Source organism: Suricata suricatta, chromosome X, assembly GCF_006229205.1.
Source record: "Suricata suricatta isolate VVHF042 chromosome X, meerkat_22Aug2017_6uvM2_HiC, whole genome shotgun sequence".
NCBI lineage: Eukaryota > Metazoa > Chordata > Mammalia > Carnivora > Herpestidae > Suricata > Suricata suricatta.
Window position 1 is genome coordinate 68,638,683 of NC_043717.1, and position 18,212 is coordinate 68,656,894.

Genomic DNA, 18,212 nt, shown 5'->3' on the forward strand with positions numbered 1-18,212 from the left:
CACTTGCCTTTGGGGATGTGTCAAGTAGGAAATTGCAGTGGTTTAGTCCAAGGAGGATGTTTCCTGCTTTTTCCTCTAGGGTTTTGATGGTTTCCTGTCTCACATTCAGGTCCTTTATCCATTTTGAGTTTCTTTTTGTGTATGGTGAAAGAAAATGGCCTAGTTTCATTCTTTTGCAAGTTGTTGTCCAGTTCTCCCAGCATCATATGTTAAAGAGGTTGCCTTTTTTCCATTGGATACTCTTTCCTGCTTTGTCAAAGATTAATTGGCCATCATTTATGGGTCCAATTCTGAGTTCTCTATTCAATTCCATTGGTCTATGTGTCTGGTTTTTTTGTGCCAATAGCATACTGTCTTGATGATGACAGCTTTGTAGTAGAGGCTAAAGTCTGGGATTGTGATTTCTCTCATTTTGGTTTTCTTCTTCAATACTACTTTGGCTATTCGGGGTCTTTTGTGGTTCCATACAAATTTTAGGATAGTTTGTTCTAGCTTTGAGAAGAATGCTGGTGTAATTTTGATTGGGATCGTATTGAATGTGTAGATTGCTTTGGGTAGTAATGACATTTTCACAATATTTATTTTTCCGATCCATGAGCATGGAATATTTTTCCATTTCTTTGTATCTTCTTCAATTTCCTTCATAAGTTTTCTATAGTTTTCATCATACGGATCTTTTATATCTTTGGTTAGGCTTATTCCGAGGTATTTTATGATTTTCCGTGCAATTGTAAATGGGATCAGTTTCTTGATTTCTCTTTCTGTTGCTTCCTTATTGGTATATAAAAATGCAACCGATTTCTGTATGTTGAATTTGTACCCTACGACATTGCTGAATTTATGGATCAGTTCTAGTAGGCTTCTGGTGGACTCTGTCAGGTTTTCCATGTAGAGTATCATGTCATCTGCAAAAAGTGAAAGTTGGCTTCATCTTTGCCAATTCTGATGCCTTTTATTTCCTTTTGTTGTCTGATTGCTGATGCTAGGACTTCCAGCACTGTGTTGAACAACAGTGGTAAGAGTTGACACCCCTGTCGTGTTCCTCATCTCAGGGGAAAGCTCTCCGTTTTTCCCCATTGAGGATGAGGATGATATTAGCTGAGGGCTTTTCTTAAATGACTTTTATGATGTTTAAGTAAGTTCCTTCTATCCTGACTTTCTCGAGGGTTTTAATTAAGAAAGGATGCTGTATTTTATCAACTGCTTTACTGCATCTACCGACAGAATCATATTGTTTTTATCTTTTCTTTTGTTAATGTGATGTATCACACTGATGGATTTGCAAATAATGAGCCAGCCTTGTAACCCAGGAATGAATCCCACTTGATCATGCTGGATAATTCTTTTTTTATGCTGTTGAATTCAACTTGCTAGTATCTTGTTGAAGTTTTTTGCATCCATATCTTTAGAGACATTGGCCTGTAGTTCTCTTTTTTTAGTGGGTTTCTCTGGTTTCGGAATCAAAGTGATGCTGGCTTCATAGAATTGTCCAGAAATTTTCCTTCCATTTCTATTTTTTGGAATAGCTTGAGAAGAATGGGTATTAATTCTACTTTAAATGTCTGATAGAATTCTTCAGGGATGCCACTTGGTCCAGGGTTCTTGTTTGTTGGGAGATTTTTGACAATTGATTCAATTTCTTCACTAATTATGGGTCTGTTCCATTAGCATGATAGTTCTCTATCCCCTCATTTTCAATCTGAAGGTGTCCTCAGGTCTAAAATGAGTCTCTTGTAGACAGAAAATAGATGGATTTTGTTTTTTATCCATCCTGCTACCCTATGCTTTTTGATCGGAACATTTAGTACCCTTACATTCAGTGTTATTATTGAAAAATATGGATTTAGATTCATTGTGTTCTCTGTAGGATTCATGCTTGTAGTGATGTATCTGGTACTTTCTGTTCTTTGCAACATTTCCCTTATAGAGTCCCCCTTAGGATTTCTTGTAGGGTTGGGTTAGTGGTGATGAATTCTTTCAATTTTTGTTTATTTGGGAAAACCTTTATGTCTTCTACTATTCTTGCTGGATACAAGATTCTTGGCTGCATATTTTTTCTGTTTATCACATTGAAGATTTACTGCCATTCCTTTCTGGCCTGCCATGTTTCATTAGATAGGTATGTAACTACTCTGATAAATCTCCTTTTGTAGGTTTGGGACCTTTTATCCTTAGCTGCTTTCAGAATTTTCTCTTTATCCTTATATTTTTCCAGATTCCCTATGATATATCTTGCAGAAGATCTATTCAAGTTATGTCTCAGGGGAATTTTCTGTGCCCCTTGGATTTCAATATCTGTTTCCTTCTCCAGATAGGGGAACTTCTCAGCTATAATTTTTCAAGTACTCCTTCAGCCACTTTTTCTCTTTCTTCTTCTTCTTCTGGAATTCCTATAATAGGGATATTCTTCCATTGATTGCATCACTCAGTTCTCAAATTCTCCTTTCTTGCTCTGGATCAATTTATCTCTCTTTTTCTTCACTTCCACTTTTTCTATAATCATGTTTTCTAATTCACCTAGTCTCCTCTCTGCCTCTTCAATCGATGCAGTGGCTGTCTCCATTTTATTATGCATCTAATTTATAGCATTTTTTCAAATTCATCATAACTATTTTAAGGTTCAGAATGTTTGAATCAATAGCTTCTCTGGTGTCTTCCATGCTCTTTTCGAGCTGGGCTGCTTCCTAGCCTGGGATCGAGTAGGGGGAGTAGGGGAACAGTTCCTCCTGGTGTCGACTGGGACCGGGGCACCTAGCCCAAAGAAAGGGCAGTAGTTAGAGATAGGATCTCTCTCTGAACATCCTGCGGTTAGAGATAGGATGATAGGATCCCTCTCTGTCCCAGGCCAAGTTTTTTCTCTTCTCCACGGAGAGTTCTATGAGCAGTTTCAGTTGCTCTTTCTCTTCCCCTTGTCTCTCCACGGAGGGGGCTCCCTCCCCTTCATGCCTCCAGTCCTGGCCATTTTTATCTTCCCCAGTTTGCAATCACACACCTATGAGGTGGTCTTCTTAGTGGACTCTGTATCTTTTCCTCCCAGACTCTTGAGGTTCAGTGTCCTTTGGCTTCAGCCCTTCTTTGTTTGAGAAGTGTGGGAGGGACGTTCAGAGCTCCCTATTTCTCTGTCATCTTGCCTCTACTAGTATTTTATTGATATTTTTTTGCATCTAAATTCATCAAGGATGTTGTTGGCCTGTAGTTTTCTCTTCTGGTAGTGTCCTTTTTGAGTTTTGATATAAAGGTAATGCTGGCATGGTAATATGGATTTGGGAGTATTCTTTCATCTTCATCTTTTTGGAAAGTTTTGAGAAGGATTGACATTAATTTTTCTATAACTGTTTGGTAAACTTCACCAGCGAGGCCATCTAGTCCTGAACTTTTCTTCATTGGGAGGTTTTCTTCATACTCATTCAATCTTCTTACTAGTAATTGATCTGTTTGGATTTTTTTTTATTTCTTCCTGATTCCATCTTAGTAGGTTGTATGTTTCTAAGAATTTTCCCATTTCTTCTGGGTTGTCCAATTTGTTGGTGTACAGCTGTTCATTCTTTTCTTTTCTGAATTAAGGAGTTGGCTGATGCTATTGTGGAACCTGACAAGCTCCCAAACTGCAGGAAAGTCTGGAGTCCTAGGGAAGGGCTGCAGTTCAAGTTTGAAGGTGGTGTCTTCACAGAATTCCCTCTTCATTCAGAGCGGTCAGTCTTTTCTATTCAGGCCTTTCAACTGATTCGATGTGACCCACTCACATAATGAAGCATAATCTCTTTTGCTCAAAGTATATTGATTTAAATATTAGTCTAATCTAAAACTATCCTCACGGAAAAATCCAGAATAGTGTTTGAACAAATATGTGGGTACCACAGTCTAGCTAAATTTACACATAAAATTAAACATCACACCTGGGATCCTGTCAAAACTGCAAAATTTCAGAGCCTTTGCCTGAAGGCATATACTTGTCCTTCCTAACCCCCAGAAATCATGCCATCCTACCATCATTACCTCTCTTTGATGTAAGTTAGCGTGCTAAGAACAGTGAGACACCACCTTTCCATGCTTTATTTTATACTGCTGAGGGTGTGGAACAGTGCCTAATTTTGTATGATCTAGGTCTAAGATTTCTGCTCTTGTATATAGTTGCTGAATGTGTGATGTGTTCACATCCAGTGGCTGACTTTCTCCAGGACAGAGGTTATAGGGTGGTAGAATCATAAGGAGCAGTGCCTGAAGAGATATTTTGTGATCATTAAAGAAATGGTCACATTAAGACCTTATAAGCACATAAATAGAATCCATATTTAGAATGATAATCAGATGTTATACACTAGAGCTAAAGGTGCAGTTTCCAGGCATAGATCCTAGGGATGAGGGTATCAGTTCAGAGCAAGATCTGGGACAAAGTGTTGGGAACAGAGAGCAACAAACTTGCATCAGAAGGATTTATAGGGAAGGTACAGAAGTTACTTGGAAATAGAAAAAGTCCTCATCAAGGCCACTCACTCCTCATGGAGTTCCTGTAGCTACTTCTGGGGTTCCTTCCTCACAGGGGCTTCTGGGTCCTGATAGGGTACAGGGAAGAGTTCACCACCCATTTCAAGCAGCAGCCTTTGTGAGAAGTTCATCTCGTTGGAGATGTCCATAAACTTGATGCTTTCATACCAAGGGAATTGGGAGGGTTGGCAGGAGAATGAATGACTGGAGGACCATGGCATCTGAGCTGGCTAGGGGATGAGGCCAAGGATGTGGAAACCTAATGTTGTATATGTAATGATGTAGCAAGAGGAAGTAAAGGGGCCATGAGATGGGTACCATGGTCTCTGCCCACGAGGGAACTCAGACAGATTGGAGAGCCTAATGTGAGCCAGATATTGCAATTGCTTGCTAACATGTGAGCCTGCATCTATTCCTCATGATGTGGCTGGAAGGTGTGCACTGCAGTCTGCCTTTGCACTTCTTGTCTTTGATCACTGAGACACTGCATGGAGCAGTTATTCCCTTAGTTCATATTTTCAAGAAATGCACATACCAATTTATGGATTCCTCCTGTAAATGTACATAAAGAACTGAAAAGTGGCAAGTGGCAGAAAATAACTTATGTGAGACCTGATAATAGAGGAATAATTTTTAAACTGGTGGTACCTCACCTGTGTCATCCCTTATAGGACAGCAACTTGAAATTTGGTACTGTTAATTTCAAAAACTCTAAAAATGCCTGCTGGTGGCCTAAAGTCCAAATGTTACAGAAGTGTGGACAATAAATTGCACAAATGTCCCTTTCAACTCTTGCTTGCAATTCTGAATTTCTAATTGCCTGTCATTGAGAAAGTTCCTACAGAACTGGCAATAATGTAATATTCCATGCTATTGTTATCTGTATGGAAGTGAAACTAAATGTCTGAACTGCCTCCACCTCCACCCCCCAGCTCATGGACACAGAGCATTCTTTTCAGCGGTCTGAGAAATGCATGGGGCAGAGGCAGGCTGATTTTCCCTCACTCTCAGGTGCTAAAATGAGTTCCCTTCCACAGTGCACCTTCAGGAAGGGGGAGGGGGCAGTAGAGTGGATGGATGAGAAGACAAATGCAAGCATGATGAGAAGTGTGAAAAGGCCCATTTCCCATTCACCTGTGTGCAAACCGTACAATTATTGATGATATGCCTTTGAATGCATTCAAATGATTAGGAAAAGAAGTGAAATAGGTGTATCTTCATCTTCCTTCCTTCCACAGACCTAACTAGCTATATAGGCAACCCTTGAGAAGCCCCTGTATTTCCAGGTCACATGCCTGCTTCTGTAGGCCTCCAGGCAGAGCATTTAACTGAGCCACACTGTTTCCAGAGGCAATCCCTGAAAGCAGTGTGTGTCCATTCTCATCAAAATTTATTGACACACTACCTATGAAGTCAAGCCTGGTGTACCTGTAAGGGACTGCCAGTGTGAATAATGTAGAGGAGAGGGCAGGGCCTTTCAGTCTGGGACCCATTGTCTCATGGCAAGGATGGGGAAGAGCAATCAAGGACACACATCATACAATGTGCAGCACCACTCTTTATTAAGAAGATAAACAGCAATCATGAGTGGGGTGAATAAACAGAACTAATACTTCAGGTGGTTATGTTACTTGGTTTGCACATTAAAGGTAATTTTGGCTTCTTGGTCAGCCAGGCCTCCATCCTCACTCAGCCATGGACATTCCCTTAGGCTGGAGAAAATAGAACCAAGATGATGTGAACATCCAAAGCTTCTTCTAGGGGATTTGTTTGAAGGCCTCTTTTGGGATCTTGTCTTCATTCTGAAGGGAAGGAATTGGGATGTCTGAAGAGCCAGATACCAGAGTTTCATTCCCAGGACACCCAGCCTCCACCTTCTTGGCCTCCTGAAGGCCGAGAAGCACCGATCTGTAACCAACTTAATGGTCTCAGACCTCACCTTGAACATAGTGAAGACCTGAGCAGCTCTGATATAGTTCCATTCATTGTCCTGAAGGCACCTGGAGTAGGAGAACAGATGACCTCCCTTAGTACCACAGTACAGAGACGCTGACCATGCCATGCTAAATCTATGCCACTTTTTTGCTGGGACGCATATACCACCAGTAAGAGCACTATGTGTAATGATTAAGAAAGGCCCACTGAAAATGTGTATCACATTTGTTACAAAATGCCATGACCATTAGACTTCAAAACAGAGAATCAGAGTTCTCCAAAAGAACATGGGAGCTTAATATATATTGATAAAGAGAAACATTCAAGAAGATAAATGGAAATTTTAAAAGTACAAGTTTCCAGCAATTTTTTATTGAGATATAATGTAGATACCATTTTGTTATTATTATTTTTCATGCACATACCATTTTAAAGTGTACAGTTCAGTGTTTTCTTAGTATATCCACAATATTGCTCAATCATCACCACTATCTAATTCCCAGATAATTTTATCACCTCAAAAAGAAACTCCTTTAGATATAAGACATGATTCCCTATTCCTCCCATTTCCCCACACCCTGGAAACCACTAATCTGATTTTGGTCCCTGTGGATTTGTCTATGCTGGACATTTCATATAGATGGAATCATACACTATGTGACCTTTTGAGGCTGGCTCCTTTCACTTAGCATAATGTTTTCAAGATTCATCCATGTCATGGCATACATCAGAACTGTATTCTTTTCTATGACTGAATGATATTCTACCATACGAATATGGTAGATTTGTTTGTCCATTCATCAGCTGAAGGACATTTGGGTTGTTTCCACTTTTTGGCTATTATAGATAGTGCTGCTATTAACATTCCTGCACAAATTTTAGAGTGAACATATCTTCATTTATCTTGGTGTATACTTAATATTGGGATTCCTGGTTTATATGGTAACTTCATTTAACATTTTAAGGAACTGTCAAAATGTTTCCCTAACTACTGCTCCATATTACACTCATACTTATAATCTATGTGAGTTTTAATTAATCCACATCCTTATTATGCTCATCTTCCATTTCACTGACTATAGCCATCTTCATGGGTGTGAAGTGGTATCTCATTGTTTTTGATTTGCATTCCCTAATGACTAATGATGTTGGGTATGTTTTCCTGTACTTGTTGCCCATTTGTATATCTTCTTTAAGATAAATATTCATTCAAATAATTTCCCCATTTTAAATTTGAGTTGTTTGTCTTTTTATCATTGAATTATTAGATATGTTTGAAAGGAGACCTTATTGCATATGAGATTTGAAAAGATTTTCTACCATTCTGTATGTTGTATTTATTTTTTCTTGGCAGTGTCCTTTAATGCATGAAAGCCTTTAATTTTGATAAAGTCAAATTTATTTGTCTGTTTTTTATTTGATTGCTTATGTTTTGGTGTCATATATGACACCATTATATATTTTAATTTCATGAAAGTTACACACTTATGTTTTGTTCTAAGAGGTTTTTATAGTTATAGATCTTATATTAGGTCTTTAATCAATTTGAGTAAATATGTGTGGCATGGGTCAAAATTCACTTTTTTTGCATGTGAATATCGAGGTGTCTCAGAATTATTTGTTGGGAAGATTAGTTTTTCTTCATTAAATTTTTTGGCACTTAGCTGGAAATCAATTGACTATAAATGTCAAGGTTTATTTCTAGACTCCCAATTCTATTTCATTGATGTATATGTCTATCCAAATTTTAGTATAGGCAGTCTTGATTATAGTACCTTATCAGTAAGTTTCAAAATTGTGAGGATTGGGAATTGTGAGTCCTCCAACTTTATTCTTCACTTTAAATATTGTTTTGGCTATTCTAAATTCATTGCATTTTAAAGTGAATTTTAGGGTCAATTTATCAATTTCTGTAAAGCAGCCAACTGGGATTTTGATACGAATTATGTTGCATCTGTACACCATTTTTAATACTGTTTTTATCTTAATAAGTTTTTCAATTCATGAACATAGCATGTCTGTTCAATTTTTAGGCCTTTGGTTTATCCCAACATTGCTGAATGAACTTGTTTATCTATATTCTAATAGTTTCTTCATGGATTATTAGGATTTTCTATACGCAAAGTCTTGTCATATAACATTATAGTGTTTCTAAATTTTTTTATATGAATCATCATAAAATTATGACACTTTATTCATAAGTCTTTTTCTTGAGAAACAAAATATCCAAATACTTATTTTTTCAAATTGTCTATGCTTTCCCATTATTTATTCTTCCACTCTCCCAGCTCCCTCCTATTCCCCTGTATACCCAATCTCACTTGTGAGACCACTCGAGTTTCATCTGAGACTGGATGGAGAAAGCCTGCACCATTTCCTGCTGCTCCTTGGAGAGGGTGAACACAGAGCTGGAGGTGGATGGGGACACTGGGATGGAGGACATACTCTGAGTCTTACTGGGGCTGGCATCTCTTACAAACAGTTCATCATTCACGATGCATAGACTGGAGGAAAAATGGACCAACACTCAGACAACTGACAAATTGACAACACCACGCCCCTAACAATGACCCTGCTGCCACTGTCTCTCAGCAACCAGATTCATTCCATACACCTACTTTTGTCTGCCCCCCCAGCATCCTTGGCTGGCAACTCTAGCCCTCCCACAGATGCACCTGTGGAGAGTTTGTCTACTAGCTTCACTTGATTTGTAGGATTAACCCCAATGCATTTATTATGAAAAACAGCCCAAAGGGCAGTATAGTCTAATACCATTTTCAGAGGAAGATGCTGTTTCACAGAGGGGTTATGTGATTTGTCCAAGGTCACTCACCTAGTGAATGTTGGGGGTAGGAAGATAACCCAGTGCTTTGACTCCAGAGCCCGTGCTCTTAACCACTAGGCAATAATGGCTTTCCACAATACTGACAAAACCTCAAGGATATATACTGCTACATTCCCAAAGCCATGAACCCCAGCTAGACTGGGTATTTCCACCCACAACACAGTACTCACCTGGAATTTTCGGTAGAAGTAGCAATAAAGGTCCGGGTGAAGGCACGAACAGAATCCTGAGACCTTCCTTCCACTTCAACAACAAACAACAAACAGCAATACCCCATTAGAACTTAACATGCTTCACATGCTTACATAGCATTCTCCAGCCAGGGTCTAACTTGATACTCATGTTGAAGGGTACAATTGTTCCCTGAAAGTCAGGATGCTGGGAATGAGGAGGGCAACAATAGGAACAATCTGCTCCCAGTGACAGAGATTTCCTATGTACCAGGCCCTGTGAAAACCACTTTACAAATTCATATCATGCATTTTCACAGGCACACAAGAGATGGGTCTTATTAGCCCCATCTTGCACGTGAGGAAACATGGAAGTTAATTAATGGGACCCACTTCTCAGAGTAAGGATCCGGGATGAGAGCCATCAAGCTACATTGCCTGTGTCCCTAATGCCTGAGCTCTGTAGGGTAGACAGGCATGGACCCATGTCAGATTGGGATGGTTTGGGAGTGGAGTGGAGGCAAGAGACACTGCAATAGGAAGAGAAGGGGAAAGAAAGTTGAGAGGGAGCCCAGCCAGAGGGAAGGGAGCAGTGTCGCATCTGGGGAGGGGGTCCAACATATACTCACCTTCCTTGAACACCCCACTGACCGAGAAACAGAGCATCATCTCCTATAAGGAAAGAGTCCAGGTGCTAAGTCTCCTAAACTTTCAACCCACCTATAGCTTTCCAGAGCTACCCTTGGGAGGAAGCAGGCACTCACCGTTTGGAACCACATGTCCACCATGAAGGAGTTGATGTCATGCTGAGTTTTGGGCAGCACACAGAGGGAGCACACGATGTCATGTTTTGTATGCTTCAGCAGCTGAACACGCAGGTCTATGGAGGGAAGAAGAGAAACAAGTGAAGGTCAGGGGTTGCCACACTTTGCACTCTATGATTACCCCTTCACATCCTCTTTCCCTGCCAAATATTTCCCATCACACACGCACTGGAGTCCTTGATCTTCTTCATATTCCTGCTTTCCTTGAGGTACTCGCACAAGCTGGTTCTAGGAAGAGAAAGAGGAAGAGGAGGTGGTGGTCTGGCCAGTGTGGGTGTTTCCAGGAGCTGCCCTGCATCCACTGGAAGTCACACAATCCAGGATCAGAGTCTGAGTTTGCTACTTACGGGGCTGGGTCTTCAGGGTTGAAGGGAATGGTCAGGGAGAAGCAGGCCTTGTAGTGGTAAGCATTGAGGAGACCTCGACGGTCTTCAGAGTCATAGATCAAATAGTACCTGTGGGGGAGCAATGAGGACAGTGTATCTCTGGGGTCTGAACCTCAAATGAGACTTGAGAACCTCCATGAACAGACCTGTTTTGCGGTGGTCCAGTCTTTCTCAGCCTCCAGCCCCCATTTCTTGTGGTCTCTAAAGTACTTACTGCTGCAGAAATTGCAGGATTAGACTCTTCAGTTCCTCATTACTTCTGGAGCTTTCCTGGAATCAAAAGACATTTGAGACTATGTGGCTGATAAAGTGTCCCTTGTAATACCCCAAATGTTGCTTGATCCTACTTCCTCACCTTGCTGGACTTTATTAAGTGTGGGACATCACTGTCAGTAATTGCAGGGGGTAACATCTGGCCATCCTGGAAAAGAAGAGGAAGTCTGCAGTGGGGACCAGGGAGGTGACCCTGGATAATCAGGGAAAATGATGGGCCCAGGAGAAGGTGAGGGTCAGAAGACAGGTGTGAAAGGGCACTGGAAATTCTGTGGGCAAGATTACAGTGGGTGTTTTCATCATGGGGTCCTGGAAGTCTCTACAATTTTATACAACACTGTGTGTGTGTGTGTGTGTGTGTGTGTGTGTGTGTGTGTGTGTGTACACTTTTCCAGGAAGTCTTTTTCAGGAGTCCATGTTCCCTAGTGCATAAAGGTCTCATGGAAACATGTAATCTAGACAAGACCCAATGAGTTTGAGAGCAGATATGGAGATGATCAATGGTTAGTAAGAGACAATGACGAGTGTAGGCACTTACCAGACGCAACAACTTGGGGAAACATTCCCTGATGGCACTGTCCAAGACCAAAAATAGAAAGAAATGGTTGATAGCTTGGGGTTTCAATTCTTCCTTTGAGTTAAAACACTGATTCCATAAACAAAGACCAGTATTTTCTGCCCATCCAGCAGTCCTTTACCCATCTCAGTCTCTGACTTCAAGAGGCTTAGGTCCACTACTCTGCTGAGCACTGAACATCATCCATATGGATTTTCTGAAGGCATAGCCTTCTTATCTCTCTTCACAGCTTCACATTCATATTCCCTACCACTCTTATTCTCTCCCTCTATCCCTTTCTCTATCATCCTGCTGGGTATCTCCAACCTAGACTGTCCTGACTCCCATCTCCAGTGACACCAGAAGCAACATTTGGAGCCCAGCCTCCAGGGCTCTTCCCTTCCCTACCTTTCTTCCTTCCTCCAGGCTCCCACTGAAGACTCCAGAGAGAAGAGGAAATGGAGTGGGAACCCATAGCTCTACTACCTCATTAGGGTCCCAGCATTCTGCAGGACCATGACACCTCCCAGGGATGGCCCAGAATGCAAAGGCCGAGAGGTGAGTGAGGCAAGATGAAGAAGGCAGAAAGGGAGAGGAAGGGTGATGAAGACAGAAGAGAGATTGAGGGTAGGAGGGGAGAGGGGTGAGGTGAGAGAGACATAGGGGAGTGGAGACAAAGGAGGAAGAGAAAACAAAGCAAAGGAAAAGGAAAAAAAAAACTCTACTATGGTGGTGGGGGGCAGGGAGGAAGAGAGAAGAAGGGGGAAATGGCTCCCCAGCTGCAGCCATTTCCTTCATCTTCCCTGGCTGGCCCTGGCACCTGATGTAGGAGTAGAAAACATGCAGGTGTTGGGATGGGGGCCCACTGGATTCTGGTTTAAACTTTGTCACCTGTGTGACCTCAGCCTGAGCTAGGTATGGGGAATAAGGCAGCAATGGGGGAAGGACACTTTCCCCAGAAGGAGTAGAGGGTCAAGCCCCAGCTCAGCATGGGCCTGAGGGTCCATGTCCCCCTCTAATTATCACTGCCTTCCCTCCTGATGGTCCCAGTACACCTGTGCCTGTCTCAATATATTCTTTGCCTGTGAGATTATACCCATGTCAGGCTACCCAGGGCTCTTCCAATGGACCAGATTGGATTATGCAACATATGTGGGAGGTGGGGAGGGACAGTGTCTCTAAGAGGCCTGTGCTGCTCTCTTCTCAAGCACCTCTACGCTCTGCCTTCCATTACTGCCTTGGGAAGCCCTCTGTTCACTGGTGGTGGTCCACTTCTTGCCCCTTGACTCAGGGAACCCTAGTTTCTCCCAATGAAGGTTCAGTTCCTGACATAAGGCCAGAGAAATGGATGTAATGAGAGCAGCTATCCAGAACCTTGAGGCACAAAAGCCACCATGGAAACGTGGGACAAATGGGAGAACATTTCATTTAAAAGAAGGAAAGCCCCTCTCAGAACAGTTGAAGAAATCTTCATATCACCACAGAGACAGGGAGGCCTGTCTCAGCATGAGGCTCAGGGCTGGAGGACCCTTCTTTCAGGTCACCAGCATCTGTTTCAAGGCTGCCTACTCCTGGTTCTGGTGAGGAGAGGGAGCCCTGCTTCTTGGAGTACACCATAGGTGGGTAGAGAAAGCTAAGTGCAGAGTTAGAAACAGATGCCAGAGCACCTAAAGAGACAAGCAGTTCAGAGGATAAAAGACCGCTAAGCAGGTCAGAGACACAAACAGAGAAGCAAGGCTTGTGGTACTCCTAGAGGACTAGGGATGCCACCACCTGCAGAGAGGCACTGTCAAGAATAGTTCAGGATCCCATGGGTGAAGTTACCCAAGAAGAGTGACAGAGGTTCACACTGACCTTATGTAGGTGGACTGGTCTGGGAAGGTGTCACATAAAGGGTTCCCTTCTAGCCAAAGCTCTTCAAGCTTTAGCCCTTTCATCTTGTTTAACTCCCACATCGAGGTCAGCTGAGAAATATGGGGAGGAAGCGGCAGACAAGTTCCCGGGAAGGAGAGACAGGCAGGCCCCTGAACCCCCAGCCCCCAGCTTTCCACACAGGTACCTTCTTCTGCCTCCTGTCATCACTCTGATGAGCACTACCACCCACCATCAACCCCAACTTTGATATGGCTCCCTCTTCCCACCTTGTTTTTGGAGAGGTTCAGGATCTTGACTGTGGGGACCATCTGTATAATGTCAGACAGGTCACCCAGTCCATACAGTCTGTTGTTGCTCAAGTTCAAGGACAACAGCTTTTGGTGAAAAAGAGAGTGACAGTTATTATCTAGGACCTCAGAGACAAATCTGTCTCCCACCCCATGTGTTCCACCCCCAAATATTAATAACAACTCTGGAACTAAGGCCTTACCTTGGGGAAATTCTCTTCAATTATCTGCAAGGTGGCAGCCATGCAGTTTTTTCGATTCAAGATTATATCAATATCATGGCCCACCAAGTCTTCAGGAAACCAAGAGGAGGCGATCAGAAGGCTGAGAGCGGTCAAGGCTAGCACCAACCCCTCCCCACATTACCATCCCTCAGTCTCCCTCCCAGGCAGATCCCTGTGCCCTCACTTGCCCTAGCATTATTGCTGTCAACTGTACCTGGATCAAAGCGGAGACTCTGGAGGTCAAGAACTTCATGGAAGACATCATAGCGTTTGTTCATGGTCAGCTGCAGGGAAAGGTAGAGAAAGCCACTCTAAGGCTCTCATAGGGATAGGAAAATCAGGGGCTGAAGGAAGAGGAGGTGGGTATGGGTGTGGCACACAATGAGCCTTGAGTCTGCATTACCTTTAGCTGCTCCATTTCTTTTGGCTTCAACTTATACCGCACAGAGTAGGGTACATTAGAGGGATTGACAAAGATCGATATCTGCAGGAAGGTGAGGTGGGGTAAGCACCAAGAACTCTGATTAAGAAGAAGAAAACCAGCTCCTGGCCTGTCCTCTGGCCCTGGTACTAGGTATAGGTAGTGCCCTCAACACATACCTTTCGGTTCTCCTCATCACAAATCTTGCAGCTGACATCTTTCAATGCAGAGGCAATGCCAGCATCCTGGACAAAGAACCGAGCCTGGTTTTTCACGTAGTGAAACTACAGGAGAGAGAGGCAGCAATAATGTTGAAGGATAGAATATTTTTGCTCAGTGAACACCCCCCAGACCCCCTTTCACTATGTCCACTCATCTGGCTTCACCATCCTCTCTTACATCCACTGGAGTGAAGGCGACACTGCAATGGCTCTGGATTGAATTCAATAGCCATGTCTTGTCATACTTTCCCCCATAAGGAATCTAAAGGTGAAAAGAAGGGATGGGAGTGAGGAGAGACAACATGGAATTAATGCTGGAAAACAGACCCAACAGTGTTCTTTTCCAGCCCTCTACTGAGCAGTACAGGGCTTGTAAAGAATGGACCACTACAATTATTTCTTATTTTTGTGCAAAATATGGATTTCCTAAACCTTCTTTCTCTCCATTGGAAAACTCTCCTACAAATAATCAGTGTAAGTTTGTTTAATGCGGTCTTCCTTTTATAAGGTTTCAGGATATTATTTAATGCATATCTTGCCAAGACACTCACAGTGATCTTGAACCAGCTTCCTGGGGTTCCATTTTGTGTGTTATCCCTCATTTCTCTCTTCAGAGGTTTTCTATCTCTCCAGACAGTAATATTGGTATGGTCTTCATTATGACATTTCACTCTCCTCTTGTTGTGTTGGTTGCTATATGGAGTGCTTCACAGGGGAAATGGAGAGGAAAGTGGCCATAAATGTGAAGAAATTCTTAGTTTCATTCACTCTCACCCCTCTGCCACCAGGACTACAAGTAGTATTGTTCAACCATTATTCCACTTCTAGCATTCTTCAGTAATCCAGTGAGAGAAGAAAAAGAAGACCAAGTAGAGTGAAAGAGTTTCATAGTCCCAGGGGTTGCTATATGCAAACCAGGCTGCTTGGTCACTTACTTTCTTACTTGGGGGTACTCCTGGATATCCATCATTATCACAGTTCCATCATCCTCCTGGCTGTGTGAAAGTTGAGGCTCATATCCATCACATTCATGTTGGGGGTTCCTCTTGCCAAAATTACCTTGCAAAGAACTCCAAACTCCCTGTCTTCCTTGATGTGTGCTACCACCATCATTGGATTCTAAAAAGGGGGAAGAAAAATACAACTTTGAAGATACACCATTGGTCCATTTACCATGTAGTATGTCTTAAGCTATAGGGCAAGCAAAATGTCAACCTGCCCTAAAGGGTCCAATCTCACAAAACCCAGAAATGAAACTCCACTGCTTCTCCAGATAGGAGATTCTTACTTGAAGGATGGCACTCTCAGGGGAGGAAACTTGGGGGAGGGGGAGGAGGTAACCAAGGAGGAGTTAGGGGAGGGGAAACTATATTTAACCTTTTAAAGAATGAAGCAGGATTTATAAAAACAAACAGACAGGCAAAAACTGATGTATGATCCATGGGTTAGATTGGAAACCAGCCATATTTGGCATCTGAACTGTGCCATCTCTCAGGCTTAAACAACCACACCAATAAAAGAGAGGCGATCTCTCTCATGCTTTCCAAATACAATCAGCCACCAAACTGATCCCCTAATCAGCAAGCTGTACTTCCTTTGCTGGTGTATTATAAGCTTTAGTGTCAGATGAAACTGAGGTAACAGCCTCCTAAATTGTCCCTTACCCTCCAGTCTTGCCGTTAACAATACTCAGTTTGAAACATCCATAGTGAGCTTTCTTTTTACCCAGCCTGAAATACCTTTCAGCTTAGGAGACAACTTTTCCTAAATTCAGCTCTTCTATAACAAGGATCTGAATGATAAAATGGAATGATAAGTCAACTACCATTTCCAAGTGTGTAGGGATTCTTTTTTCTTTCTATTAGTGTATTCCAGCTTAGGTCCTTTATAGTCAGAGAATGTTCTCTGTGTGATTTCAATTCTTCTCAAATTTGTTGAGGTTTGTTTGGTGGTCTAGGAGATGGCCCAGCTTGATGAAAGTTACAACCATATTGGGGAAAAATTCACTCTGCTGTCATTGGGTGGAGGGCTCTGTTTATGTCATGTAGATCCTGTTAATTTATTATGTTATTCAGATGTCCTATATCCTTGCTGGCTTTGTCTCTAATAATTTTATGCCTTGTTGAGGGGGTGGGGTGTCGAAGGCCCAAACTATAATTACGTACATGGTTATTTCTTCTTTTAGCTCTATCAGTCTTTGCTTCATGTACTTTGAGGTTCTGATGTTTAGTGCATACACATATAGGATCATGATGACTCCCCAGTGGATTGATTCTTTTATCATTATGTAATGCCTCTTTCTGTCTCTTATCAATTTTCTTTGCTCTTATGCCTACTTTCTTGGACATTGTATACTTAAACCATGTCTTGGTGCTATTTCACCCTGTATTCACCCCTAGTCGTCCTATTGATGTTCACCCTTCCCCCTGCAAGTTCTCCCCGACAACATATATAATTCACCATGTGGAAAGATTTGGGAGTTTCCTGGCATCTACAGAAATAAGAGTCCCAATTCTCTCTCCTACAGTGGATTCACTAAGGGTATTTTATTTTTACTATGTTCAACTGAAACAGTATACCATCAGATAATAATACTAGTGGTTTGGGTGGGCAGTAGGGGGAGGATTAAGGTAACCAGACGGGCAGAAACCAACTTCCTTTTGGATTCTAATATGTAAGGCTCTCTCGGTTTGTGTTTTGTGTATTTTGTACCTCATTTACTCCATGCTGTCTCAGGGCATGCTTATGAGTAAAACTCTGTTCACTGCTGATTGCTCCATGATGTATTGATTATAACCAGGTCTCGGATTGACTCCTCTGGTGAGTCATTGCTCTCACTGTGTAGCCTTGCTGTCAGGACAGTCCTGCTACTCACAACCTTTGGGACTTTTCCTATGTGGCACTGGAAGTGGAATTAAACATGGATAGAGAATTTGACCCAGAAATGCCAATGGCTCAGGCCTCAAAACTTGAAAGCAGCCTGGAGTGCTCTCTCTTTCTCTCACACGCCACACATCTAACTGATCAGGAAATTCTCTTACCTCATCTCTCCAGTACATCCAGAATCTAGCCACTTCTTATCATCACCATTATTACCACCGCCCTGCCCAAGACACCAACATCTATCTCCTGGATTATACTGCCTTCAAGCTGGTCCCTCTACTTTCATCCTTGCTCCTTTCCTTACCATCTGTTTTCAGCCCAGCAGTAGAGCATAAGTCAAATCATTTAAGTCCTCTGCTCAAAACAATGTAACAATGGTTTGAAGCCATGAACATGTTAAAAATCCATGAGTTCATAATGATACTAAACAATAATAACAACAGCAAAGAGGAACTTTATTAATGACCTTAGGGAAATGGCAGGACCCAATTAGTTTTTCCTGAAAATCCACCAATTAAAGGAAAAACTCAAATATTAAAAGAGAGAATGAAGGCCTGTGGTCAACATATGATGTATGGGGGCATAAGAGTCATTTTTGAGAACTGACATTACTTCAGAAATAATATCGGCAAGGGGAAAGCGTAAAAGTGAGCCAGCCAACAGCTACAGCAATCCTCAGACTGACTGACTAAGTTGGGTGCCTAAGCAATGTCAGAGGCTTCCCTCATCAAGGTGATTCAGACCAAAGCAATCTCAGGCATAGCCTTGTTTTGGGAATCTCACTGGAGAATGGGCACATGATTAAACAGCCAGAAGGACCACGTGCA

The 18,212-nt window shown here is 42.2% G+C and overlaps 1 protein-coding gene across 2 annotated transcripts in view; it reads right to left on the bottom strand.

The window, feature by feature from the left end:
- Nucleotides 1–6,023: 6,023 nt before the first annotated feature.
- Nucleotides 6,024–18,212, bottom strand: part of LOC115283860 (nuclear RNA export factor 2-like) — a 36,868-nt gene continuing 24,679 nt past the window's right edge. For both annotated transcript variants that reach the window (XM_029930305.1, XM_029930304.1), the window contains exons 3-22: nt 15,438–15,621; nt 15,054–15,207; nt 14,681–14,764; nt 14,461–14,565; nt 14,264–14,344; nt 14,075–14,144; nt 13,840–13,928; nt 13,616–13,723; nt 13,329–13,438; nt 11,457–11,493; nt 11,001–11,066; nt 10,860–10,915; nt 10,607–10,714; nt 10,429–10,487; nt 10,200–10,315; nt 10,065–10,107; nt 9,436–9,508; nt 8,742–8,924; nt 6,425–6,485; nt 6,024–6,287 (exon numbers count right to left, since the gene is read on the bottom strand). In XM_029930305.1, the coding sequence (XP_029786165.1) occupies nt 6,243–6,287; nt 6,425–6,485; nt 8,742–8,924; nt 9,436–9,508; nt 10,065–10,107; nt 10,200–10,315; nt 10,429–10,487; nt 10,607–10,714; nt 10,860–10,915; nt 11,001–11,066; nt 11,457–11,493; nt 13,329–13,438; nt 13,616–13,723; nt 13,840–13,928; nt 14,075–14,144; nt 14,264–14,344; nt 14,461–14,565; nt 14,681–14,764; nt 15,054–15,207; nt 15,438–15,621 (1,832 nt within the window). In that variant the 3' untranslated portion in view covers nt 6,024–6,242. The remainder of the gene's footprint in view (nt 6,288–6,424; nt 6,486–8,741; nt 8,925–9,435; nt 9,509–10,064; nt 10,108–10,199; nt 10,316–10,428; nt 10,488–10,606; nt 10,715–10,859; nt 10,916–11,000; nt 11,067–11,456; nt 11,494–13,328; nt 13,439–13,615; nt 13,724–13,839; nt 13,929–14,074; nt 14,145–14,263; nt 14,345–14,460; nt 14,566–14,680; nt 14,765–15,053; nt 15,208–15,437; nt 15,622–18,212) is intronic.